Source organism: Pagrus major, chromosome 8 (assembly GCF_040436345.1).
Source record: "Pagrus major chromosome 8, Pma_NU_1.0".
NCBI classification, from domain to species: domain Eukaryota; kingdom Metazoa; phylum Chordata; class Actinopteri; order Spariformes; family Sparidae; genus Pagrus; species Pagrus major.
The window spans coordinates 28,238,559-28,250,593 of record NC_133222.1 but is presented as its reverse complement, the minus strand read 5'-3'; the positions used below and the strand labels follow the sequence as shown (position 1 = coordinate 28,250,593).

Here is a 12,035-nt window from a genome sequence, read left to right as displayed (position 1 = left end):
AAGTTTTTTTTAAAGATAAAGATTAATATAAAACATGTTCGGCTCAGTCATGACAAGCTTTGCACATCACTTTGGGTTGTCTTTAGTCTTCATGACAGTATCACAAATCCATTTGATACAACAAAAAAAAAAAACAGTTTGCAATACCATTTTCCACCTGAGGAGGACGTGGTGGCGCTGTTTAAAACAGCTCTGAGCTACACTTCGGTCTGCTGTCTTCCTCCTCTTCTTCTGCGGTTCCTTCACGGCTCACTCACAACAAACACAGCGGCCGTTTCACCTAAATGCTCCAGGCAGTTGCCCGCTTGAATAAATGTGAGACATTACAGTTACTTTTACACTTTGTGAAATGAATGAAGCTTGACGTTTCCCACTAACGTGAGGTGCAAGCTAATAGCCGGTAGCTAACTGTTAAGTCAAACTTAACTGCTCTTGCTAACACAACCAGCTGAACTCGGAGGACCCAGAAAGATTGCCAATTGCGGGCTGGTCTGCTTTTTAAATCAACAAGTGAGTAACACCTTACAGTGTTAAATATCTAGTGATGTAAGTGAATTAAATGGTGGCTGTTCTTTTTAGCGAGCTCTGTATTAAACCAGAGACATGCAGTGGGCTCAGACAGCAAACAGCAGGAGAAAGCCCTCCTGTCCCTGCTGCTGTAGAGCCATGATTTACATGTGTATTGTGTTTCTGTGATACTTTATCTCCACAAGTAACTACCTGAAAGGGCAAAGTATTGTGAAAATGGCTCGCTAATTGATCTGATAATGTCAGCGAGGTTATCTCAGCATGGTCTAAACATTTCTCACAGAGCACCTGCCATGGAAAGGATGTGAAGTTATAAAGACATCTACATCTTCCAGGCTGAGGAGTTAATGTTAGCTGCAGCTGCTGTTTCGTTGCATTCTGGGAAAAGTCTGATGAAGTATTTTTGAAGCTTGACCAATACCAGGGACTGAAAGTTTACTCTGTTTGCAATATTTCCTGATTAAAATCAATGACGGACTGGTCACAGACCAATACACGTTGTTACTTTAGTTGATTTATTGATTTTGGATGTAGCTTGTCTCTTTTAACAGTACAGATCAATCAGGTGTTTTACTCTTCCATGTCTAAATGTATTATGTGTTATTTGTTTTATTTTACATAGGAAGCACACAATTTGTGGTTCTTCTGTGTCATAATTGTATAATCCTCACAAATTCTATTCCCAGTTCACTGGCCCAGTAACTATATATTGTACTATACAGTCATGAAACAACAGGGGGAGGACGCCACGATATCTTTTGACCTTTTATTTGCTGCGATCACTCGTTCTGCTGTGAGAGATAAAAACAATGAGCACATTGTGTCACAGTGACATGTGTTTGCTCATGTCTAGCACTGCTAACAAAGTGTACAACTGTTAATTTGTGCAAGTGAGAAGTAACTCTAGTAACTGGTATGGTACAATTATGATGGTTTCAGTTAAAGTAGTGGTTAGTAAATGTAGATTTTAGGCTCTCATGCATTCAGTTGGCCCCCTATTGTCTGCCATGCTTTTTCTCACTCTTTCATCCCATATATAAATATTGTATACTTTACTTCCCTGTGAGCGTCCTTTAGTCGCTCATTGTGTGTAAGGGATGCCACACACATCTTTCCGTTTGAGCATTTTTCTGTCATCTTGCATTTCTGAATTCTACTTATCATTTACATGGCAAATAACATATTTTAAATTACTTTATCTGACCAGCTGCCAAGAAACTTAGTGACATGAAAAAAGCATCTCCTCACATTTGTGTTCTGTTGTTTTACTTGAAAACTGAACACTCTCTCACTTTCTCTAGAAAACACAGGTAACATGACTGTACTTGTGATGTAGTCGTGTCACCGTACTGGCCGCCAGTCTGACTACCTTTTGAGGAGGGGTTTGAGATCTTTATCTGATCGCAGCGATGGATGAGGACACCCCAACCCTGAAGCCCAGACGGATTCAGAATCAAAATGTGGTTCATCGTCTTGAGAGGCGCAGGATCTGTTCGGGCCGACCCGGAGCTCACTGGTACAGAGTACGCTGCTTCCACCAAAACCTTTTCCCCAACTTCACTGTGGTCAACGTGGAGAAGCCCCCCTGCTTCCTGAGGAAGTTCTCACCCGACGGACGTTGCTTTATCGCCTTCTCTTCTGACCAGACTTCTCTGGAGGTAAGAAGATAGAACGTAAACTGTTAATCATATTTCCAATCTAAACCTATTGTTTGTCCCAGACTGAAACACACTTTATCCGTCTAATTACCCACTTTACCCTAGACAACGAGATTTGAAAAAGACTGTCTTCTAATCCCAATGTTCCTCCTGCAGATATATGAATACCAAGGCTGCCAGGCGGCTCAGGACCTGCTGAGAGGCCAAGAGGGAGAAACTCTTCTAACAGCCAATGACCAGCGTTCCCTCAACATCAGAGGCCGCCTGTTTGAGCGCTTCTTCTCCTTGCTCCACGTAACTAATGTGGCCTCAAACGGAGAACATCTCAACCGGGAATGCAGCCTCTTCACAGATGACTGCCGCTATGTCATCGTAGGGTCGGCTGTGTACGTCCCCGAGGAGCCGCCGCCTTACTTCTTTGAGGTAACAATGTCATCAAACTTGTTAAAAAAACTCAAAAGCTACTAATTCACTACAAATTAACTTCAGTAGTTTTGCTCAGACTCCCCCTTTCATCCATGTTTCATCTCCCACCAGGTGTATCGGAACAACGAATCTGTGACTCCCAATCCCCGGTCTCCTCTAGAGGACTACTCGCTACACATTATTGACCTCCACACTGGCAGGCTGTGTGACACCAGGTCTTTTAAATGTGACAAGATCATCCTGTCCCATAACCAGGGCCTCTACCTCTACAGGAACATCCTAGCTGTGCTGTCGGTCCAGCAGCAAACTATACATGTGTTTCAGGTGAGCTGATTCACCATTTCAAATTTTTAATGCAAATGACACTACTGGTGACACACCAGTTCTATTGTTAAAGAAGGGGTTTTCCTATTATCATTGAAAGGCAAAACACGTATAATTTGGTTGTCGATGTTTGTGACCCAGTTGCCAAAATAAATGTTGGCAATGAATGTTTCCGCAAACCACAGATATGTTGAAACTTTACAGTTCTTTATGTTCTAACTTTACCTTCCTTTGTTATGTTGTGGCAATGTTGTGCTTATGCTCTGGTTAGGTTTAGGCACAAAAACCACTTGGTTAGCTTAAGGAAAAGGTCATGTTTTGGCTTAAAATACCGGGTTTTGTCACCACAAACACAGCTAAAAATTGTCCTGCCATCTTGTTAAAAGTATTCAGTGGTGTCATGCTAACAAATGTCAAAACACGGTCTCGAACAGACGTCTCCAGCTTTGCGGCCATCTCACCCAGCTGTAACTTCACCGCCATGCCCCCCACCCCTGGACATAAAAGTCTCAGTTCATAAACATGTAATATGAGATTGATTCGAAACGTATTGTAGAAATGTTGATTATGGTACGAATGACATGTACAAATTTGAACAGAACTTTGCTTTGCAGTAATGTAAAATGCCAACATTTTATCCTGGCAACTGGGCTGGACATTTGACATAAAGATTTTACTTTGTTGATGGCAGTGCAGCAACAGTTTTGCTGCCTTGTGCACTTGAGTTTAGATTCACTTTTTAAAAAGCTGATCTTTGCTCAGATGTGAAAGCTAACTTACCTGTGACTTTCAATTTTGCACCTAATAGAGTTTGAAAAATGTCCATATCTTGATATATGTACCAGAAAATTCATCACATCATACAAAATTACCTGTTTAATTCTATCTAATTTGGGGACCTACTGCTACTGAAAGAACAGATTTAAACACCAGAGTGTCATTAATTAAAATCCCCTCATCTCTCGTTTTTCCTCTCTTCCAGGTCACTCCAGAGGGAACGTTTCTAGATGTAAGAACTATTGGGCGGTTCTGTTATGAGGACGACCTCCTGACCCTTTCAGCAGTTTACACTGAGGCTCAGGCTGAGAGTCAGCCGGGGTTCCCTCGCCTGTATACAGACAAAACCATCAATTCACTCAAGCACAGGCTGCTGGTCTACCTGTGGAGGAGGGCTGAGCAGGACGGCAGTGCCACTGCCAAGAGGAGGTACAGAACAACACTCTAACGCTCTGTTGACTTTTCTTTTCATTGTACTCTAACCTAAAAATGTTCTCATTAAACCGTTGTTATTGTATTTTCTGAAGGGTAGACCGATTATCAGCCCTGTTCGATTATAGGGGCCGATATTGAGTATATTATCAGTATCTGTGATTTTTCTGTCAGATTGCTGATAAAATAAGTTAAATTAAAATGCTACTATGATGCAGCATCCTCTCACACTGCCACAACAATATCTGATTGGTAACATGTCGCAATTAATAGTCTATTAACACTAAAAAATGATGTGAATCTGTAAAATAACAAGTACATTTATCAAAGAAATGTAGTGGAGAAGATGTATGTACAAACACCTGTATGTAATATATATATTGAAAAGTTCAGATTGGTGAGTTGAATATGTACATGACTGGTTTTAAGAGAAATGGAGATAGATCACATTTATTTAAATAGAAATTTATATTTGAAAATTAATTATTTGTTTTGAGTGCAGTCCTTAGAAATGAAAAAAATTGTGCTTGGAAAAAAAAAACTTGAAAATGTCCTGCTAACAGGTCCTTGAGTGTTTGTGAGTCAGCAGTTATAGATGAAAAGGAAAAATGCAAAGCAGAAAAGGGAGACTGAAAAACTCCAGAGTGCCTCTCTCTAAAATAGATGATCTGTTGAGTGTTCGATGGTGGTTATCTCCTCTTTAGAACTTAACCGCCATGAAACTATCAAAAAAAGTGAACTATGATTTCTGTGCTTCACTCCCTTGGATTTTTCGTCTCCACTTTCTCTCTCATTCAATCCCTAGCTTTCTCAGTTGCTAATGCTTTCGCCCCCTTTGCACAAACTATTTCTTTTTAACTCCATTTTTTTCCCCCTACAAGTACATGCAAGCCTACAACAAAGCCTAACTATGTTTTTAACTATGTGATTAAACATGAAGATATCTCGATCCCCTTTTATAACACCTGGAACTATTATACAGGAACTATATTAATCCCCTGGTGCCTCTGGTTGAAACTCAGGCTGAAGTCTGTGGTGCCTCATAGGGCTCTTGGTCACCTGAGTGAGTTCCTGTAGTGGTAACATCCTACATGTGACCGCTGTATACTATAAACAAAGCAAAACAAGTATACAGTCAAGTACTAGTGTGTAGTAGTGACTGTTATGTCATTATTATGTTTCATGAGATGGTTTTGAAAGTACAAAATATTAGCAATCAGATTACTATGTATTGCTCGATAAATTGCTTATCTATACAAAAACAAATAGTGAACAGTGAGTGTCCGACCAATCGTCCAAAGTCTAAAAGATGTTCACTTTACAAAGACATAAACCAGGAGAGCAGCATCATCATATTGGAGAGGTTAAAAAGCAGTTAAAATGTGTCATTTTAGCGTAATAAATGACACATACTGATTGTTATTATTCTGTCGACTCATCAGTTAATTAGCCAGTTGCTACAGAACTTGTGTAATTGTGTATATAATTTAGAAAACAAGACTAGTTGGAAACCCAATATTTTGACTGTGTTTTTAAAAAATGACCTTTGTTTTGCTCTGTAGACACGTTTTTGATGAACGGTAGTTGTAAGTGCTAAACTCACTGAACACATTGCATTTCCTGTGATCAGCCTCCTTCAAAGTAAAATGCGACTTGCAGTTCTACCAAAGGTTATTGGGTTTGCATTCGCAGTAAATTACCACAGCACTCTACACAGCACACCTACTGTGTAGGGTAACTGGTGTTGTGGCGAGTTGGTGGGAAAATCTCACCACTATGGCAACCCTACTGTAATTGCAATTCTTCCTTGGCATTCAGTAGGGCTGCACAATATGGTTAAAAAAAAATCATATTGTGATGTGATACACGATTAGTGGGAATGATCATTTCTGCATCACAGTTTTCATTTTTGCTGGAAAAACTATAAAAATCCTGATGATGTGACATTTGTTGGGGTCTATACCAAACAAACATGCTTTCTTACATCTTGAGAACAAGATTTGTAGGTCAGGGCATCTCTGCAGCACTACACTACTTCATTATAATGCTGTTACCTTTATGAAAAAGTTGCAGCTTGGTGTAATTTTGATATTGCACTTGGCCATACTGACATTTTGATTATATTTCGATTAATTGTGCAGACCCAGCATTGAGGAGCTTTATCACAGAGCATGAAACTATGTTTGGTCTTTTGCAGTAACACTTGTTGACTTCTTGCTTCTTCACAGATTGTTTTGTTTGCACACCCCTTGACATTTCAGAAAATACTGTAATGAGCATGTTGAGCATGAACGCCTCTGTACAAGTTAATAGTCTGTTAAGCACCACTTCCATGTTGTACTGATGTTAAGATATTATTTTAGCGATCACTTCAGTTCACCCACACTTGTTTTTGTCATCAGATTCTTCCAGTTTTTCGATCAGCTGAGGAGGTTAAGGATGTGGAAGATGCAGCTGTTAGATGAGCATCACCTCTTCATTAAATACACCAGCGAAGATGTGGTCACACTCAGAGTCACCGACCCCTCACAGGTAGTAACAACACACACACACACACACACACACACACATTTGAATTCCTCTCCATGTTCTCTTGGTTGCTCTCCCCTGCCTCTCTTGTGTCTTTTGTTGTTTGTGCTGCATAGCAGGGATTCCTCTTTCAGGTCTCCAAGGACACGTTTCTCCTTCAGATTCTCTTCAGTCCTGTTACTCTTTCTTGGCAACAACAAATAGATCTAATTAATGTAAACATCTTTTATTTACATGAGGTGTCAACTCTCTAGCTTTCTTGTCCCTGTTTTTGTCTCACCAACGAAGACCAAAAAAAAAAAAATCTTGTATTCATTATGAATACAGGTGGAAGCTAAAGCCTGGAATGTTTATCTCACTATAACAAACATCTCATTGACAGTCCTTGGTTTATCATTCTGGAAGGCCAGTGTGGATTGTGTCATGGTTTGAAATAACAAAATACCTTTTAAGAAAGTGGATACAACAGAATCTTTAATGTGTACTTCTTTTCTCCAAACCTTCACCCCCTGCTCCTCTTTATCTGACAGCCGTCGTTCTTCGTTGTGTACAACATGGTGTCTACAGAGGTGCTGGCCGTCTTTGAGAACACCTCCGACCAGCTTCTGGAGCTGTTTGAAAATTTCTGCGACCTCTTCAGAAACGCCACGCTGCACAGCCAGGCTGTCCAGTTCCCCTGTTCGGCTTCATCCAACAACTACGCACGGCAGGTCCAGAGAAGGTACAGCAGAGAAGAATTGAAATACCAAATATCTTTCTGCCAGCATTGAAAATATTTCATTTTGGACATAATTGTGCTGGCCAGCTGCTGGGTCGAGAGGTCTTTTCTGACGGAAATAAAAAAAAAAACTGCACCTGATGTCGTGCAGCCAAATGTCAGCGAGGATTTAAAGACGGTGGGAGGAAGGGAACCAGATCAGCAGCAATTGCCTGGAGGAGAAGGAAGGAGTTTTAGGACTTAATCTGGATATAGAGAGAGACATTAAGACAGTCAGCATGGCTGGTGGAGCTGTGATTGAATTTGCCGTTTGTCTCGCCAGCATAGGAGACAAAATCCTCTGTGGAAGGTGACCAGACAGAGGGGGAGGGTACAGGAAGGAGGAGAAGATAAAGGATAGTTAGAGCAGGGAAAAAGAGCTTATAATAGGATTTTAGAGTAGTGAAAATTGATATGTGGAAGAAGGAGAGGAGAAATTGAAAGCTGATGAGCTAATTCGGCAAACAGGATTTATACCACTTAACAACTGGCTAGCATTAGCCCAGTTCACAGGGTTTTAGACAGCCACAAACCCAGTATAGTGAGACAGGGGGGTCTGCAGTAGCAAACAGGTCAAGATGGAAAACTAAAAATATGGATGGAGAGTGTTGGTTGAAAAGGAAGGAGGAGGGAATGTGAGACCACACAATCACAGCTGAGTGTTGGTAGTTTAGCAAGACTTGGGAGTGTAATTTAGCCAGGCATGTTTGGAAAATAGGGGCTTAGAATAAACATAAAAGTATTTCCTCACTGAACTCAGACTTTTATGACATCTCATGCAGGCTTTGAGCTGTTATTCTCCAAAACAAAACAACTACAGTAGAAACAAGGCTGTTCACTGCTTTCTGGACTTCAAACCAAAATAAGAGGAAAAACACTTGAGGATCATAGAGGCACTTCTGTGGGAGTTTAGCCTCGGTGCCAAAAGAGACTAATGAAGATTAGTGTTGCTGTTTAATGTTATCCCGCTGATATCTGTCTGTCTGCGCTTCAGATTCAAAGACACCATAGTGAATGCCAAATATGGCGGGCACACCGAGGCGGTGCGTCGGCTGCTGGGTCAGCTGCCCATCAGCGCCCAGTCCTACAGCAGCAGTCCGTACCTCGACCTCTCCCTCTTCAGTTATGATGACAAGTGGGTGTCGGTGATGGAGAGACCCAAGACCTGCGGAGACCACCCCATCAGGTACGCACTCTATCGGGCTGAATTTGCATCCTGTCAAATGATGTCATAGAATTACATTATCAATAGGTGACATTCATAGTTTTGTAGCAATTCACTACTCAGTTTTCTGGAAGGAGTCAATAACAACACGTATCCCTATTATACAGGAGTAGAAGCCTTTAGAAACGGACTGGACTGAATGAAGAATTTAATGGCACTACATGTTATCCCTCCCTCTCTCACACACCAGGTTTTATGCACGGGACTCCGGCCTGCTAAAGTTTAAGATCCAGGCAGGCCTGCTGGGACGGCCGGTGAATCACGCAGTGCGACGCCTGGTTGCTTTCACTTTCCACCCCTTCGAACCGTTTGCCATCTCTGTCCAGCGCACCAACGCAGAGTATGTGGTCAACTTCCACATGAGGCATGTCTGCGCCTGAGGAGTGTGTGTATATGTGCAACAGTCTAAACTCAGAGAGTCTGCAGACTCACACTTGGAATCAAATTGCAGGACCGTTGGGCTTCTGTTAGCAGTTACTGTCCACAATACAACAAACGTGTCCTCCATCAGGAGGCACAAAACTGCTTGTTCTGTTAGTCGCCCTCTCCTCCTCCAGAGAAATCAGCAGTCCTCTTTCTTCATTCTCTTCCTGATGGAAACCACTGTTCCTCTCTTCTTGCCCCCTCCATCACACAGTGGTCACTCCACTTCCGCCCCCTCCCCCCCCTCCGCAAGAAGGCAGCAATTCTGCCTTTTTCCTTTCGTCTGCACCGCTTCACCTCCTCGTTCCCCCTTCCTCGGCAGAACAAAGAGGGAGCAGTAGGGAGGAGAGGCTGGAATAAGTGTAAATGGAGATGTAGAGAGAGTGATTGATGTGCGACGGAGGTGGGAGCCGCAGGTAGCTGGAGCTCTTAGAGGAAAGAACCAGAGGTGTTTTCTTTTTCCTGCTATGCAGTGAAAGCTGCACATTCATATCAGAATTGCTTATCCTGTTGATTCAAGAGGTAATTTTATAATATATTGTTTTACACTTTTTTTTTTTTTTTTTTTTTTTTACATATTACCGCTTGTATATATTTTATGCCAATAAAATTGTCTAAATTTTGTTGTTTATTTTTTGCTGTACTTTGAATTTGAGGTTATGTAGTTACTGTAGCTTTAGACAGCAACTATGGTTCGATTGTATTGTACGCTATCTTATTTTTATATGAGAGTACTTGAGTAGTGGACAGGGAATGGCTTGGTGTGACGAGAAGCCTGAATTTAGTATTGTTTCTGCTTCTCCTCTAAATATTGACCTGTGTGTATATTCTCCTTAATGCTTTGAGCCTTGGAGTAGCAAAAAAACTGCAGACATTGATCTTCTGGATGCAGCTGTGTTTAATCGTATAACACATTCAGTATTTTTCCTATCATAATCTTCCTAATTATCTATTTCTTAACTAGCTGTGTACAGGTAGTGGAATCTAAAAAATAATCCCACTGCATATTTTAATGCCTCGGAGCCTTATAATGAACCTGAAATAATGACAGCACAGGGTTGTATTTTATGCAGCGCATAAAACATGCAGCGCAAGTGTCGTCATATTTAATTTGACTGCTGTTCCATGCAGTCTGTTCTAATGTACTGTACAGGATCAAAACGTCACTTTTTTTTTTTTACATCGGGTCCATCTGTTCTGCAGGCTGAAGCACCGGACATCTGTTTACATTATAAATGTGTTATAGTAACACAAACACACACGGATATAAACAAATCTACACATATGCAAATAGTCCGACACCCCCTCTCCCAACGTGAACACACGTGAACAGGAACGTGTATGATAAACAGATATAAAGGCAAAAAAGCACACACCCAAGCAGCTGCAAGAGGTCATGGTGGCATGGAGAGCAGGTGCAGAGGGATTAAGTGTCCTCCTAGCCTCTGGTTACACTCTACAGTGGACCTGGGAGGTGTGTGCATGAGAGAGAGGGAGACTAACAGGGGTTTTAGGCAGAGAGAAGTAGGTATTTACAGATGGAAAGATGATGGAGAGATGAAAGAATGGGCGAGATGTGAGGATCGATGTCTGAGTGCACAGACTGTATTATGCAGCTGCTTAGTTTTGCTCAAGCACAGCAAATGCAGCGTTGTAGATCATGGATTAAGGAAGCCATGTTATGTCATTGTCATTATAGTGTGTTTGTGTAAGCTGGTGTGTGACAACATGCTGTGATAATCAACTAATTGCATGAAGCGCACACAGCAGGTGTAGAAAGGCCTACATATAGGATAGGAGGACACACTGTTGTCCTCGCGACAATCAGATTGTATAAAATTGTGTACACCTGAGTGCTGGCGAGGCGGTGAGTTAGTGTGGCTCTGTTTGTTCCACGCCACTGTTGTGTGCATTTTTGTACCCACTCTGATGCTGCTAGGGTTAATATGTTCTCAGTTTTCTGCAGGAAATGTAAGCCTTCACTTCCCTTATAGGTCAACTATCAGCTGTTCAATTTCCCCACAGATGTTCAAAAGCTAATAAGGACGCAGCACACTGTGGAGTTGGTTACCACTGGCGTCTTCAGTGCAAACATATCATATATTACTTCACGAGCCCAGTGCCTCCAAATACCTCGTACAATATCAAGTATGTTGTATCGGTTTTCTTAAGAATCAGGTAAACTCAGAGCCGTCTTCCTGACCTTGGTTGCCAAGGAAACATAACCGCTCTCTGCTTGGTAACCTAGTCTTTTCTAATTGCTGTTGTCTTGGAAACAGTCCAACCAATGTACTCCAGAAAAGGCCACAAAGTGTTTCCTGTTGCAGGGCTCGTCTTCTCGGAGCAGTCTCTAAACACACATCATTTAGACCACAGTCACCTCCAGGAACAGTGGAGCTCCACAGCGTGAGGTTTTGTTGTTGGGGGACACATGGAGGACAGGGTGGACACTGACATACTCATGGATAAAAATGGGTCCACAATGTAAACCACATGGACACGAACATGGAATGACTCTCAGTGGGCTCAAGAGGAACATCTGATCCTTGAATTTCTTTTTTCAGGAGCTGCTTCTTTTGTTACTTTATCATCAAAACATAATAATTCAAGCTGTGTCTACTTTCTGAGCTTTAAAGGGCTCCTTAAAATACACACACAAAAGGGGCCTGGCTGTCCTTCAGTGCTGTACCTGTATCTGGACTATTTTTGGAGGTGTATTTCTGCAGTTGCCAGGTAGTACACAGGCGATTTAAAGGGGGATGCACCCCCTTGTTAGTAAAATGATCAAAATGTATCCACCCTGTTAACCTGCCAACTCCCTCTCCATCCCCTAGTAGCAGAGAGAGTGCAGGGGCAGAGGGGCTGTTTAGTTCAACAGGATAGTTTAGTTTGCTTGATTCCTTGATCCTCAATCAGACTGAGGTTTGAGCAAGTTACAATCCATGACCCAGCCATG

At 41.8% G+C, this 12,035-nt stretch overlaps 1 protein-coding gene across 1 annotated transcript; it reads left to right on the top strand.

The window, feature by feature from the left end:
• Nucleotides 1-223: 223 nt before the first annotated feature.
• Nucleotides 224-9,702, top strand: det1 (DET1 partner of COP1 E3 ubiquitin ligase). Its single transcript, XM_073471283.1, has 9 exons — nucleotides 224-510; nucleotides 1,830-2,186; nucleotides 2,343-2,609; nucleotides 2,724-2,936; nucleotides 3,919-4,142; nucleotides 6,548-6,677; nucleotides 7,205-7,395; nucleotides 8,426-8,617; nucleotides 8,847-9,702. The coding sequence occupies exons 2-9, from the start codon at nucleotides 1,938-1,940 to the stop codon at nucleotides 9,034-9,036; spliced, it is 1,656 nt and encodes a 551-aa protein (XP_073327384.1). The 5' UTR covers nucleotides 224-510; nucleotides 1,830-1,937; the 3' UTR covers nucleotides 9,037-9,702.
• The last annotated feature ends 2,333 nt before the right edge of the window (nucleotides 9,703-12,035 follow it).